General features: G+C 42.3%; 1 protein-coding gene across 4 annotated transcripts in view; it reads left to right on the top strand.

The window, feature by feature from the left end:
- Positions 1-16,722, top strand: part of nek7 (NIMA-related kinase 7) — a 65,452-nt gene that overhangs the window by 24,677 nt on the left and 24,053 nt on the right. For all 4 annotated transcript variants that reach the window (XR_003985927.1, XM_030433042.1, XM_030433039.1 and 1 more), the window contains 5 exons: positions 5,439-5,579; positions 6,436-6,498; positions 10,387-10,497; positions 14,139-14,247; positions 16,641-16,722. The exon at positions 16,641-16,722 is cut by the window's right edge and continues 26 nt beyond it. Coding sequence is in view for 3 of the 4 variants with exons in the window: in XM_030433039.1 (XP_030288899.1) it covers positions 5,439-5,579; positions 6,436-6,498; positions 10,387-10,497; positions 14,139-14,247; positions 16,641-16,722 (506 nt within the window). In the remaining variant the exon portion in view is untranslated. The remainder of the gene's footprint in view (positions 1-5,438; positions 5,580-6,435; positions 6,499-10,386; positions 10,498-14,138; positions 14,248-16,640) is intronic.

The raw sequence follows: 16,722 nt of genomic DNA, 5'->3' as shown, positions 1-16,722 counted from the left end.
GTCCTGTATCTGTTTCACACTTTCCCAAGGTTCAGTCTGCACGGTAGCATGGGGGGAAAAAACCCACCAGCTTCTTCCTGAAGGAATCTGAATTGTATATCTGATGAAGGGTGTTCTGTATCGCTTGCAATATCATTCCTCTTGGTCCCGGAGGTATGATGCATATGCATTAGGTAAACGAGATGAGCTGGTAAGATGTGCATTTTTAATGGCGCATTTGCTCTTTGAGTGAGTGGGAGGGTTGGCAAGGAGGCCCCCCTCAGATCAGATTTTGATAGTCACTGCAGAGTTTGACAGACACGGATCTGTCAGTACGCGCCTAGACAAGGCGGTGCGGTTGTGGAGCAGATTGAGAGGAGAAGAACGAGAAGCACCTTTGGGGTGAATCCTGCCGCTTTGACTGCCTGGCTGGCTCACTGGCTGACTGGCTGAAGATGAATATTGCATGGTGCCGTGCTCAAGGGGGCAGGTGACTGGTGAGAATGGGAGTGGAGTCCCCCCCTGCCTGCCAGTTGCTGTTTCTGTCTCTTTGCATCCCTCCCTGTCTCACTTTGAGACTACATCCGCACTACTCTGACTAATTTTGTTTACGTGTAAAAACAACTTGTGTTCACATTCAAGTTTTGAGGTGGTTTTCGTGGAGATCTCCATCCATACCTAAATACTGAAACAATAAAAAAAGCAAAGCCAATGATGAAATCTGTTCTTGTTTTGGTTAGCAGAAATCAAACTGCACATCACAACCTGGTTAGCTGTGGAGAAGACACAGCACATTATTTATCTGAGTCATTGCTATACTTCATGCTTCATAGTTATACTCCTGTTTTCAGGTTCAAGTACAGATAAAATCACAATACTTTTTTACATCATGTTGGTGGGCATAATATGAAGAGGTGAAGAATTATTTCAAGTGCACTGGACTGAATGTTGATCACCACTAAATGGGGTCATTTAGTGGTGATCAATATTCAGTCATTCAATCAAACACGATTGACAAGCTCTAATCTTCACTAGTAGTTTGACACTTATTAACCCCCACAAGGACTGTAGTTTTGTCTTTTGCTACATAAGAACAGACCACATTAATAACGTGTCATTAAGGTAGAGTGACTAGTCTTGTGGTCTTACCACTACTCGTAGTAGTTAATAGCCAATTAGTTGTAGTTGTTGATTATGATCATGCAGAATAAGGTGTCAATAGGTGCTTTATAGTGACCGATAGAGTCAATATGCTTCTAATATGCATGCTAATAATCATCTAGTTACTGGTGAATATATGTACCCGAGTATAAAGTGATCTGATTTTGAATGTAGCCACTGAGTGTGGACGTTTCTCTCTCGCTCTGTTTTCTGCCTCCCTCACTGTCTCTCTCCATGGGAGACAGCACCTCTATGCCGCCGCTGGCCTTTCTGTGGCAGCCGTTGGCACCGCTGGGCTGTCACATCACACCCTCTCCCCTCTGCTGCCTGTCTTCTCCCCCCTCTCACTCTCTCTCCCTCTCCTTGTCTTCCGCATTCCCTCTTCCACTCTCCATGTGTCTTGTCAGTTGTGTTTGGCAATGGTGTCATTATTGGGCAGCCCGAATCACACTTCCTCCTATGAGCTGTCTGTCTGCTCTCCCACTGTCTCTCGCTCTGCTCTCCTCTCTCCCTTTCAGTTCTCCTGCTAGTGAGTTGCCCATGGCGGTTGTATGTCACCTTTATACCCAAGACACGCTGTCCCTTACAGACGTTACCCACAATACCTTGCATGGCTGCCACTTAATCTCCATCCCCTGCAGCTTATCCCCATCACCAAGCAGAATGATTTAAGTGATAAGAGTACCACATGGTACAGCACAGAAATGTAAGTCAAGAAAATGATGAAGATCAAAATTTAGAAAGGGACTGTGATGAGCAATGTGCCTAACACAAACTGATTCTTTGTATAGGCCTTAGTAAGTGAGGATTTCAAACATTTAAAGTGTGACCCCCTCCTCATTTATGTTGGCCAATATTAGATGAGGTACATTTATTGTTTTTGCCTTGACATTAATATAAGAAGTCTATGTTGGATAAATGTAAAAAAACAGTCACTGTTTAATGATTTTTTTCATCAATTTTTATTTTTTGAATAATGGAAACCCCAAGTAAGAATCAAACATGTATCCTTGGCAGCATTTGTCCCATGCTTTACCTGAGAAAAAAAGATACACAGGACCACATTCTTCTGAAAGGTCAAGTTTAAGATCCTTAAAAGCAGTCATCTATATAACTGTCTCCCCCCAGTTTTGTTCAGACACTGACCCCTGTGTCATTCAGGGTCATTCCTCTGTGACTTCCCTGTGTGTGTGTGTGTGTGTGTGTGTGTGTGTGTGTGTGTGTGTGTGTGTGTGTGTGTGTGTGTGTGTGTCTGCGCCTGCGCCTTGTGTTTCAGCTGGGAGCTCCTGATTGTGTGACACCCGAGTGCGGCAGATGAGACGGCCTGTCAGTCAGCTTTGGCCTGGCTGCCCTTTGAAGGCCAGGCCAGGGGGCGAAGAGGTGCCGCAAATGGCCTGTGAAGTTTACATACACTGCCCACTGCTAAACAGATTAGCTCTAATGAAGTGTCTAATGCCGGGGCCGCTGGCTGACATAATCCTGCCTGGCAGCCCGGCCCCTTGGCTGCCAAAAAAGCCGCCCTCCCTCCAGCCCTCTCTTCCGCCCTCGCACGGCCTCTGCTGCCACCCAGGGCGACTCCACATGGGGAGGTGCCCACTGTTAATCATGCCGGACAGTGTGCGATCTGACATGCAAATGTAGGTCATTGCATATGTAAATGTGTGATTACGGGGCTGGCATGCCAGGACACATTAGCAAGACTGTGCTCTCAGCAGGCGGTTGTCACAGCGCTTTAGAGGCTCATGCTAACATTTGTCAAGCTACCACGCAGCGAATGAAAGCAATGCCCTCTTGTCCTCTCTCTCCCTTTCTCGCTCTCCCTCCCTGTCTCTCTCTCACTCATATGCGTGTGTATATTGTATATGTGTGTCTGTGTGTGTCTATATATATATATCTATAGATAGATATAGATATAGGTTATATCTATTTATCGATCTATATCTATATCTGTCTATCTATCTAAATATCTAAATATGTGTGTATATATATAATATGGCGTCTGTCACCATTATGACTGCTCAATATGGCCACACTTTCAATGTGACGCACCTTGTGGATATTTCTAGGCAAGTTTGTGGAACAATATGTGCTATTGTGAAAGCATTCAGTGGTAGCTATTAGCAAGGAGCTTTTTTTTATTTTATTTTATTGCAGAGCTGTGTAATGTTGAACAATGGGTAGTGGAGCCGTGTGTCATGCTCTCTGTCAGAGTGACTCTCAGACAGCTCGGGATGATTGTAGTGTCACTCTGAAAAATGCACACACCTCAGTGGTGTTAAGTGTTAATTGGACAGGGCATCTAATTGGCTCACGCCTCTTCCTTTGGCTGTCAACTTTAAACTTTAAAGACAATGAAACCCCCCCCCCCCCCCATACTAGCTATGTTTTTTGCTCTCTTCTCTGACAGCAAGTTGACACATGCACTGCTGTAGCCCACATGGATCCACCTCCCCCAGAAGTAAATTAACTTAGATGCTGTTGTGCTTAACTCAAAGTACATAAACCTAGTAATATTTATCTTTTACTAAAAATCTGAAATGTTATGGCCTCAGTGTTGTGGCAATTTTTCCACATGGTATCAAACAAGGTATTAAATATCAATATTTTTCTAGGTCTTTCATCAAAGAAATTCCAGTATTGTGACAACACTTGCAGGTAGTCCTAAAACAAGTGAAAAGCAAATACACTTGTAAAATAATAGGCATTTGCTGCTTTCTCTGTTTTTATATCTATGTGAATTTGAATGTTTTTGGGTTTACAAATGTTGACTGGACCAGTGGGCAGTTTCACAATTTTTTGACAACGTTTTAGCAGATTAGCTTAAAACTGAATTGGTCTGTAATAAAAAATAATCTTTGGCTGCAGCCCTCCTAGCCACACAGCCAGTACAATATCAAGTGTTTCTATTATCTACACTTAAATGTGATTTATCTCATAATTTTCTTTATGTAGGGACTAGGCATCTTAAGGAATCTTTCATAGCCTACAGTCTGTGTTCAATAGTAACTCAGTCAAACGGCAAAACATAAGTGAAGCAGTGTGACTGAGTTACCATGAGTGTGATGACACTACCGTCTTGTGTGTGTGTGTGTGTGTGTGTTAGTGCTTCAGAGATCCTTTTTGACCTTCTCCCCCTCTTCGTCCTCCTTCCCTGTGTCCTGAGTCGCTTGCCCCTAAGCTGCTCCCACTGCCTCATTGGCAGAAGCGCTGGTGACATGTGGCATTCTGATATCTGTCACCTTCTGTTTGCTCCTGCCAACGCCTTCTACGAGTTTACCAAAAGGCTGGAAAGGTCAACTAGCCTGCTCTGTGCTTTTTTTCACACATCACATCCAAGGGGGCTCATTTTGGTTTATTTTTGAGTGTTTTTTTTTTTTTTTAATTGTGGAAGGTGAGTGTCTCAGCCTGCACAGCCAATCATGTGGCGAGAAGAGGTGCGGAGTCCTATAGTCTGTGGCTCAGCGCCAGACTGTCAGTGATTTGGCAGACAAAGGGAGGAAGAGAACTCTGGATTCTTGTGAACTTAGAAACAAGTCAGATGGAAGGATAAGATTTCTGCACTTATGTAATAGGATATTATCCATCCCTGTTGGGAAGTATTTTTTTCATCTCTAATTCATGGGGGTCAGAGGGCTGTTTTGTGGCTAGCACAGCACTCTGCCGTCAAGAGTCATCAGTTTGTCTGCTGAGAAGATTTAAGGTAACTTTAATTAGCTACACAGAAATATGATCAATCTAAATCAAAAATCATGGTGCTGTCCTGCTGCCTGTAAAAAAAAAAAACAAAACAAAAACAAAAACCTGGTACCATGTTAACTTGCTACTTGTGAGTTCACACTTTTAAGCAGATAAGGAAAACTTTTGCAGTCCCAAACTTCTAAGTGTGCTTTATGTAGTTATGTAAATATCAGAAAGTAAGGACTTACCTCCACCTATAGGCTTTAGTGAGGTGACGCGGTGCTGCAGTTAAGCATGTGCACATTCTTCAAGACCTCTCACAGCATGGCACATCAGCCTAATGCCAGTCAAATCATCAGCAGCCTAGAGCAGCCTCTGAGCAAAACAAACTACAGAAGCTGGGCCTCAACGCTGTTTCACCCACATCCTTCAGTACTTATCCTTTCCGCTTTCAGTAATGTGGAGATAACTTACTTCAATGGTAGATACATGATAACTGCAATATCTTTTTTATTCATTTTTTTCCCCCTTTTTTGATTAAGTGTGTGTGCATATGCTGTTTGATCAAGCACATGGTTTTGCGCACACACGTTAATTTGTTGTTGTGTTCTTTCTTTCAGAAACCTTTGCAGCCAGATATGGGCCATAACTCGTTGGCAAACTTCCAGATTGAGAAGAAGATTGGACGTGGCCAGTTCAGTGAGGTGTACCGGGCAAGGTACCTCTTAGACAACACCTCAGTGGCCCTTAAGAAAGTCCAGGTAAGACAAAGAAATATCACATTTAATAGCCAATAGTTTCAGCCAGTGTCTATAACAGCCATTTTCCCATCTAGCTTTATGATGTTTTTGTTTTTGTCCTCATGAAGGGTTCACCTCAGACAGGTTGTCAGTCTGTCAAAAGGTCAATACAGACAGCCAAATATACTCGCATTTATTTGCAATTTAACCCTGAGAATTCACCTCATTTTACTTTAGTGAAGGTCAGGCATTCACACACTGGTATTTAGATACAAGCACAACTTGTAAGCTTGAGAAAGTATGGTAAATCAAACATAACGTAAATTTCATGTCAATTTACTAGGAAAATGCATGAAAAGAGTCAACAGATTCCCTTTTGTTTTCTGTCTTTTAAATGAAACAATTGTTAAACACACTCTGACAGTGAGGACCCATGTTCACATTCAAATACTTAAACATGCATGTGAAACAGTAATATTTTTAATGCAACATGAATGTGTAGGCTTAACTAGCTTCACAGTATGACTCAGTTCCCTGGTGAATGTGCACATACATATTCTACGTTCACATACATAGACTATTCACAGACTTTCACATGCGCACACACACACCACCAGGAGGATATGATGCTCTGGTTGGGTATACACACACTTTACACAAGAATACTTGCGTGGTACTGAGATGTGAAACACCTGTAGTCACTCCAACGCCACCCTCTAGATAACAGATACCATGTTTTGTGTTTAGTGTTTTTTCCTATTTTCTCTCCATCTCTCCATCTTACTATTCCTTGAATATGTCATAACACCCCTCTCTGTCCTCTCCCTCTCTCTCCCCCTCTCTCTCTTCTCTCTCTCCCCTTTTGATCTCTTGATAGATATTCGACTTGATGGATGCCAAAGCTCGGCAAGATTGCATCAAAGAGATAGATCTCCTTAAGGTAAAGAACCAGAGAAGAGGGAGACGGCGTCATGCGCTGCGCTCTGTTCTCTTTAGGTGCCTCAGCTGAGACCTTCCACCACAGGAAAACAATTGATCTGCACCAGACGGCTCAGATTTGTGTGTTGGTGTGTGGGCACATGCTCTAGTGTGTGCGATGCCTTCTTGCATGGTTATAAATGCATTGGGGTGTTTGTGCACACAAGTGAGAATATGAATGAGCATGTGTGTGTGACTATACAGTACATGTGTATTAGTGTTTCCTTATGTCTCTGAGCTGTGTGTGTGTGTGTGTGTGTGTGTGTGTGTGTGTTTGTGTCTGTCTGTCTGTCTGTCTGTCTGTCTGTGTGTGCGTGCAGGGGTGCACCATTGTTACATCCCTCCAGGCTCACATTGACTCTTTTTTTTAAATGCCAAAACCATTGTTTTTTATCTTTTTGTAGCATTTAGAGCTGGGCAACAGTGGATCAGCATGGAATTTTAGCAGTCTCCCACATGTGTCTCTTGATGTTTTACCTCCTCCCTTCCCTCATTCTTGCTTTAGTTTTCTCCCCCCCCCCCCCCCCATGAAGTGGTTTCATTTATCAAGCTGCCATAAACATGTGTCAGATGGGTTGCTCTCAAATACTAATGAACAGACTAATGACAGCTTCAATATCTCCCCCTGTCTGCAAGATCCTAGATGTGTGTCAAAGTTGTGTGTGTTTGTGATTTAATAGTGAGCATTCATGCATTCCTGGTAGTGTTTCCCCTCCATATATGAAGCCCCCTCTGCGCATGTGTATACACTGCAGGCAATTTGTGCTCATACACACGCTCACACGTACACATTGGGGAAAGAAAACAAAACCAATTAGCTTGTTTCAAACGTATCAGTGAATCTCCTGGGGCTCTTTGGGCCAATCAAAGACAACAATACTCAGATGCAGGCAAGACCCTGTAGAGAGCTGTTATCTGAGTAGCAGATCATTTACTTGATGGTGGGGTTTGCCTGGATTGGTGTTTTTGACCTCTTCAGGGGGGTCAGGGCAGGGTCAAATGTCACACTCTGACAGGTGAATATGTTTCTCATTTCCTCTATGTTTCTCTCACATTTCCTTTATTTCTCTCCCATCTTCTTTAATACCCTCTTGTTTCTCCCTCTTCTGTCTATACCTTATTCACCCAGCTGCTATGTAGTTCAATTCATCTCTTTTCCTTATACTCTCCCTGCTTGTCTTACCCCCCTCAGAGCTTTTTGTTCCCTTCTTTTCATCCTGTAAGCTGATTGCGAGTGAACATGGAAGTTACGTCGGGGTCCTGTGCTGCCCAGCCAGCCTGATAATAAAGGGCTGAGTGTGAGAGAGACAGTCCTTCTGCCTTATCCCCCTCTAGACAGGCCAACAGGAGACACAGCCAAATCAGAATAATGAGAGGCACACTGGCATGGACCGACTGGAATGACACACATACTGGCGCATGATCTCACACACACACACACACACACACACACACACACACACACACACACACATCCAGTCATGGCCTTTCAACAGTCTGCCTATTTGTTTGTTTGTCTGTCTGTGTTTGTGTCTGCTCATTCATCTGTATTTTCCTGTTCTGGCATCGTGATTTTAACTTGAGAACCTCACTTCTCACTCAGTCCTCTTGTCTAAATCCGAATGTTGGTCGCAGAAATGGCCTGCTCCCTGCCAATCTGCTAGTTTCACCATTCTTGAATTCCAACAGCTGCGTATTCTTCTTGCTTGTGGTTACTATCGAGCCTGGATTGCATTCTGAAGACTAATGATATACCCTAATCAGCAGAGAAAAGCTGTAATTATGTCTGTGTGTTGCATCTCTGTGTTATGGCTTCTGTACAAATGTGTGTGTGTGTGTGTGTGTGTGTGTGTGTGTGTGTGTGTGTGTGTGTGTGTGTGTCTGGGTTCTGCATGTGATTAGATTATACCAGCGGTCTACTGACAAGACAGAGAACTAGCAGCAACAGCTTCAATTAACCTGATACACACACTGAATTCACTTTATCTTTTGTCTCTTGAGAAGCGATATATTTTTTTTTTTTGCAAGTTTACAACATATTTAGTTTCTCCTCGGATGGACAGACAACTCAGAGTTGCATGTCGCCTCATTTTCTTATTCAGTGAATTGAAAAATATCAATATGCTGTGCAACACAAGGCATTCATTTCAGCTGGTGATGGACAAGCTGCTTTCACTTAATCTTTGTCAGCTGAAGTACACTGTCCAAGCCTTTCCTTTTACAACACTTGTTGTTCATATTCTTCTTTTATAAATACATTGTAACCTCATTTATTATCATGGTTTATTTCCTGTCATCAGATTGCAATAGTCAGTATCTTGTTCTTCTTTGAAACACAGCAGAAGCTCACCAAATACATCACATAGTCTTGCATGATTAAGTAATTACACACGCTGGTGTATAATTACATAATCATGCAAGAGTATGTGATATTTCCCAATGAATGATTGTTGTGTTGCAGTAGGCCCCCATCCGTCATTTATATAAACATCTGCATGTGAACAGATCTCTTTATTTCTCTGCATCCCCCGCCTGAGGTTCAACTTGTGGAAGAGGAATGGGTTGGGGGGTGTAGAGGGGGGCACTTGTCATCACTCTGTGGCTGTGCTACAGTGTGAAGCCGTGCAGAACTGCCACTCTGAGCCAAAAATACATCTGGCATGAGAGGACAAGGGAGGGAGAAAGAAAGATGGAGACATGAGGAGAGGAAAAAGAACGATTGGGGAAGAGGATTGTGGAGGGATGCAGAGATGGATCGAGAGTGTAGTCATGCAGAGTGTACTGTACTGTGCTCTCCTTTCCCCTCTTCTCGGCATCATCCTGAGCATGAACATTTCTTTAATCACAGCAGAGAAAGCAGAGCGGAGCTGAGTGGAGGACGCGTGTCACACTGCTCCGTCTGCTCCATCGCATCATCCCCCCCCCCCGTTGCCACGCCACACAGCTCCATGTCTCCAGCTCTCCACATATTCCCATTGCTCCCTTTTCCCTCACCCTTTTCTGTAACTCTTCTCACCTTATCCATCTCCTGCCCTTTTTTTCCTACCCTCACCTTTGTTCTATTTCCCCATCCTTTCACCTCACCCTGTCTCCATCATTCGTCTTGCTTGTCTGTGTCACTGTGTCATTTGTTTCTTTCCCCTCATTGCACCTCCGTCCCTCCTTCCCCCCTTTCTCTGCTTGCACTGGATGGATGGAGACTTTTTGTTTACTACAGAGAATGCTGTTCCTGCCTTATTGACCAACCAACAGGAAGGAATCTCAGGCAGAGATGAGCCTAGGATGCTTGTTTTTCTGACTGCCAGCCATGTCAGCCTGTCAGGCGTGTGTGTGTGTGCTTGTGTGCGTGTGTGTGCGTGTGTGTGTGCACATGTGTGCGTGTGCGTGTGTGTGTGTCGCACATGGGTTGTTGTCATCACAGACAGAGGGGTTGTTGTGACATGTCACCCAGTTTTATCACACTGGAGGACAAAACCGTCTCATTAGGTCCACACTCACCCAAATATGGATTCCAAATATGGATTCAAGTGTCTTGTTTTAATTGGTGGTAAAGTACAGTGGATGGCATAGCTCATGACATGAACTTCTGTTATTTATCAGCTGATAAGGTTGTCTTGATATAAACTGCATAACAAGTTGGCAAGACGATACTACTGTCTGTAGCTTCTTCTAGGAATTACTTTCACTCTAGGATAAAGTTGTGTGGCAATGGAAGCTCTTACGATGACAAGTGTCACCAACATGTTCGCTTTTCTCTTGATAACACAATGACTTGCTTTTTTCTTCTTACGATGTGTTCGCTTTCTTATTTCCAACAACATGACATGCAGTTTATCTTTTTCCCCCACAGCAATTGAACCACCCCAATGTGATAAAGTACCATGCGTCTTTTATTGAGGACAATGAGCTGAACATTGTCCTGGAGCTAGCGGACGCAGGAGATCTCTCACGTATGATCAAGGTAAGGAAGTCTCCACAACAGCGAACAGACTAGCGATCACTCAGAGTGCCCCGACTGCTCGAAGTACAGCTGTTTTGTTCATAGGGTCATCAAATACTTAAAGGAAGATTCAACTGCAAGGGCAATAAAGTACACAGACTCAAAACTAAAAATGTGAAGTTAAAATCTTGTCTCATCTTTGATGAGATACTGGCCACAACAACACCATATCATACATTTGATGTCCAAAGGAATGCCAGCATTAAAGCAGCAGACTGCTGACGTGGGCTTTTATAACCGAAGAAATGGTGGCAGGAGGTCTGCGGTTTGTGGGTGTCACAGGATTTTGACTACCTGGACACTGAGTCAATCTGAATCATCTATCCCAGTCTGAAACCAAAAACCAACTAATATAAGACTTCCTGCAACCCCCTTTAATCTCAGCAGTCTGTTTTGACTTCTGCCTAGACTGTGAAAGGGAAGTTGTTAAAAATCAAGCAATGATTAATGGTCATAAAGTCCCAGCATGTGTTATGTATGTTGGGGGTATCTCTGGCTTCAATCTGTTTTTTTGTTAATATATTTCACTCTTTAAATCTTGAGGTGAAGGAAGACAAAAGCTGCCATTTGTGGTAATATCTTCATGAAGGATTCTGGGAAACATGAATTGTTTTCATTCCTCCTGTACATAGTTTTGTTTGACATATGTCATAAACAAGGTTTTGTGGGGCGAGGTTGTTGAAATTGTTGAAAGAAGGAACAAGGCTGTTCAAAAGTGGAAGCGATTATATCCCAGACTCACCCTGTTATTCGTCTTTGAATTAGACCAAACCCCCAGTTATTATAAAAACCTGCCAGTATAGCAAATTAGTGGTGTGCATGTAAAAAGCCTGGTCTTCTCCCATGCATAAATGATGCTGCAGCGTTGTATCGGCACAGCTCGACAAGCTGTTTGCAGTCATACTCAGCAGCTCCACATCCGCACAGTTCAACACAGCAAATTAGGAGAGGCGAGGATTAGCGATACAAGAGAGTGAACATGGCAGGCTCAGCACAAGCGCGCACGCACACACACACACACACACACACACACACACACCAGTGATATATATCCAGTACGCACACATACAGACACTGAATACATACATATGGTCTACTGTATGAGCAAAGAATGTGCAGACACAGCCATGAAAACGTGCACAGGCAAATTTTCAGTGATGCACTTTGCAAAGATACATCACGGCAGCCTGAAGAGGTGAGATAACAAACCACTAAGCGTCACTGCTATTTTAGCCAAGCTACTGAGGATGCTGGGAGCATTCTGACAGTCATCTCCTTATGGCAGCTGACAACATACAGTCTCACACACAGAGAGTACACGCCTCTCCTCTGCACAGTTTGTCTCCTTCACCGTTCTAAATGATTTGTTTTTTTAATGTAACGGTGGCAGTCCAGAGGTGCGTGCCATGGATTAGCCCCGCCCCCTCTCCTCAGGCCGTAATGTGAAGCAAACACATTCGTACAGTGTGCCATATGTAAAACAGAACCCCCTCGATGCATGAATTTAACATTTTTTATTCTTTTTGATTTTTCGTCCTCCACGCTGCTCTCTCCTCCTTTCTCTCTCCCTCCCTCATTTTCTATTACTCTCTCTCTGACCATCTCAGAATTCAAATGAAATCAAATGGTCCTTGATTTGCATGCACTTACAGAATATTGCATGTGCAGTGTTTGCTATTAAAGGCATGGAGAAGAGGGTGGTGGTGGTGTTGGTGGGCGTCTATGTGCTCCCCCATTGACATCAAACAGTCCTCTGATATGGAAATGGGAGGGCAAGGGAAGAATGGCTTCTCACTAAGGCTTTGTTTGGATGTAGGCCAAGGTCTATCCCTCCCTTTCTCTATCTATCTTTCTCTATCCCTCTCTTTCTCTCACAGCTTCCTTCATTTTCTGTATCTCTTACCATCACTGACTACCTATCCTTTACTTTTCTCCATTTCTCCACTATTTGCTGTCTCCCCATCCATCTCTCACAATTTTTAGTAGGGCTACAGACCAGTAATATTAACAGTCCTGTCCTTGCTCCTTCTTTAACCTCTGACCTCACTAGAGGTTGACGAGTAATTCTCTTTCTTTAGTAGATAAACCTACTTCCTAGAGAAATACGCAACCCCAATTTATTTCCATAAATATTGTAGCCTCGCAGAGAGAACAAAAATGAACAGAGACATGATGGGGTTAGAAAAGGAAAACTAGAAAGTAGTTTCCTCATAGGGGCCCCGCATATCATACAGAAAACAAAACCACACACACTTTATGCATACAGACACAGTAATGCAATGGAAAAAATAATTGGAAAACCTTAAAATACAAAAGGATTATATTCACCTTTAATACATTTATTGAAGGTAGTAATGTTCTTATCTTTGTGCGAATAGCAGTCGTTCCATCTAATTGTCAAGCACATTTGAGGTGCACTTTAGAATTGTAGCAAAAAAGAAAATACCAATCATGCACATTTCCATCAACTGTTTTGAGGTGAATAAACTAGGTTAGGAAGAGCTCAGTTGTAAGAGAAGTTGAACATACTGCTTACGTTACGCATGAGTGTATAACCGAGTGGAAGAAGGAGAAGATGGAAACAAAATTAGTTGTTCGCCAAACACCAATTTAACCACAAAAAGAAAAAGGACAAGAAACAAAACTTCTTCTTTAAACAGATTTGTCCTCTTTTGGAGGAGAAACAGCTGATCAGTTATGTGATTATACTTTTCATTCAGAAAACATGTTTCCATCTCTCATTAAGCACATTAATGCCTTTTTAAAAAAAGGGCAAAAACTACCTCAAGATAGTATTACAACTTCAGGGAATTTCAGCCCTGCCTGGAAATGTTCAATAATTTTACCGTTGCTTTTACAATAACTTTTGCGAGGCAAGAGTCTATGCTAAATGCTTTAAATTGAAATTGTCACGTGCAGGACTCGCATCCAAGATTACTTGAATCCAGGCTATTCTTTCTTGCAAATTAAAATCCTGCTGGTAGCAAGACTTCTTACATGGACTACCTATCCTCACCAGTTGATTGTTCTTTCTGTGGATCAATAAGACATTATGCCTAAGTTGAAGCCCTGTCATCATTGTGATTTTTCTGGATCTAGACCACACTCTTGATGATCCAGAACCATGTGCTCGACCTTTAAAATAAATAAATAAATAAACTTAAAACAACTGGAACCCACTGTGCTACTGAAAGCTGGACTGTACCTAACAAAAGAGCTGTGTGCCAGATGGGAGAGGTTTGGAAGGTACCACAAATTTCTTCTCTCTGTTCCTGAGAATGCATGTGCTTTCCATTGTAGGCCATAGGGAAAATGAGACAGAGCTTGGTTAGGCAAGGGACAGGCTGTAAGGAGAGCAGTCTGGGTTGCATTAACAGTGGAGTCAGAGCAGGGGACTGAGGCTGGGGATGGATGCTGTATAAACACACACAGACATAAAAACTTGGCTACCACCTCAAGATTGTATTCCATGCCACACACAACATTTTCCCCACTCCTGTTAAAATATTGTATTTGTTCCCTATTTCAGGTGGGCAAATGTTGCTTTGATTTTCTGATTTGGTATGTTTGTGTGTGTGTGGATGCGTGCGTTCACTTTACAGCACTTTAAGAAGCAGAGGAGGCTTATCCCAGAGAGAACAGTGTGGAAGTACTTTGTCCAGCTCTGCAGTGCGCTTGAACATATGCACTCCCGAAGAGTCATGCACAGAGGTATTGTTGACACACGCACACTCACACGCACACTCACACTCTCACTCACACACATATTTGGCTAATTTCTTCATTATAAGATGATCTATAGAATTTCCTCAATCTGGACAACTTAAATTGAGCCACCTTAAATGTTTTGAAAATGTTTGGAAGTGTGAAAGGAAAGTACATACAAAGTCAAGTCTTTTTGTTCACCTACTTTGAATGTTGTAACATATTAAAAAGAAAAGCAGCAGCATAACACCAATTGTTACTTTTCCAAAGAATGAAGCTTGGTCAAACAGCAGAGAGATACAATTGATTATATGAATGATGTATCTAAGCATATGACCAATTACACATTCAGTCTTTCATTTTATCTGGCTTGCTTTTGTTATGTTTATTTCAGTGTGGTGTGAAATAAATTTGCAGAGACTTTAAATGACATTGGAAAAGATGAACCCCAGTTCAGTCACCGACCCTGGACAAAGTCAAGGAGACATTATTAAATCATAGTCATTTCTTTCATGGTACCGTAAAAGTGCAAAGAGGTTTAATGATACTGAAACTGAGGCCGAAACTGCAAACACAACTCCACCCTCTCGAGACGCAAAAAACAAGCATGCCAACACTGCAGGTGCAGCCTGTTGAGCTCTCATTATTTTAGTAATGTAACAAAACTTAAAAAAGCAAATTCAGGCCAAAGCATTAATTAGTGCTTTAGGACTGTCTCTATCTCTGCAGATACTCTGAAGAATACAGGATTCAAGCAGTAGGGTCAAAGGACTTAGCTCTGCTTCAGTGTGCCATCAATTGTCGATATTAGTCAGTCCATGCTGATGTATATCAACGAGTACAAGCTGCAGTTGTTATTCTGGAATAATCAACAGGTCAGATTTACCATGTAGCCTCACTGACGTTTGTTAATTATTTTTCCTCATTGATAATATGAGTTGAATGCCTTAACTGTTAGAGTAAGAATTAAGGACAACACATTCTTTTCAAAATAACTAACTCAAATGCTATTTCCTACACGTTTTGTTTTCCCTGCTGCACAGATAACGTACATAACCATGAGCCTAAGAGCGAATGAACTATGAATTTTGTGTGCCACGACTCCCCACTCTGTCAGAATAGAATAATCCTTATATAAAATGACATGTGAAAATTATGCATGCATTGATCATGGTTGATAATGTTTAAGACATGACCTTTAAACATCAGATTAAATGAGATGTGGTCCTGAATATACCAAAACAAGGAAAATGATGAAGTAGTCTGAGCTTGTAGCTGGATCACCAAAGATTTGAAAGATTTGGACAAAAAATTAAGCTGTTGAGTTGTAAAGGATTACCTGTCTCCAACAAGTTTCAAGTGTCTGCAAGCACATTTTTGATAGCATACTGAATGTAAATGAAACCAATTGATGCCAGATAATAACCTTCTTTTTGTATGCTACTGTTTCACACTTCCTACCTAACAGAATAAAACTTAAATACTTAACAGTAAGCCCCTAAAAATCAAAATGGAATGTAAAGTCAGTGAATTTTTTCAACATGAACGACATTGTTGCATAAGACAGACGGCTTAAGTGTAGGTGTTAAACAACACATAGACCAGAGAACACAGTGTTTATGGGCACACATGCTTTCAGTAGGGCCCAGTCAGACCAAGTCCCGCATTCATGTGCTTTGGCTGTAGCGCACGCACGCACGCACACACACACACACACACACACACACACACACACACACACACACACACACACACACACACACACACACACACACACACAGTTACAGGTGGTGTACTTCCGTTGGACTGAGTCTGATTAGGGCACAGGGACACTAATGAACCCTGAGCTCTGGGCTTTAATGACCACTTAACAGAGACCGCCTATTCAAAAGCTGCTTACAATTATATTGAAGCAGTAAATTTCAAAGGCTGATGCGTGTCACATTAACATTACTTTAAAAAAAAAGCAACAGAAGCCGTTTGCTAACACCCGCATTGAATAAAATTAATATTGTCAATAGAGATGTGTTTTCAGAAAAAAGACCAAATACCAAACTTTTCCAAATCAATCTCCATCGCAGTGGACACCCCCTTTTTTGTTTTTGGGCTTATGGTCACATCTCTATACCATAGGCCTTGTGGTTGCTCAAATTGTCTTTTTATACTGTTAGAGTTAGAATTTATACAGTCCTTTTGATTTTTGTCCCATCACAGGGAAATTTGCAAGGGGACAGCAAAAAAGAGAACAATAAAAACAATGCTAACAGAAAAGAACACATCAGTAGAATTTATTTTACCATTGCAAGTTCATGATATTTTTCTCCTCTGCTCTCCTCTCCTCTCCTCTGCTCTCCTCTCCTCTCCTCTCCTCTCCTCTCCTCCCTCTTCCTCCTCTCCAGATATCAAGCCAGCCAATGTATTCATCACAGCTACAGGCGTAGTGAAACTAGGAGACTTGGGACTGGGACGATTCTTCAGCTC

The sequence above is a fragment of the Sparus aurata genome, chromosome 11 (assembly GCF_900880675.1).
Source record: "Sparus aurata chromosome 11, fSpaAur1.1, whole genome shotgun sequence".
NCBI classification, from domain to species: Eukaryota; Metazoa; Chordata; class Actinopteri; order Spariformes; family Sparidae; genus Sparus; species Sparus aurata.
The sequence above is the reverse complement of the archived record's forward strand: the minus strand, read 5'-3'. Positions and strand labels throughout refer to the sequence as shown.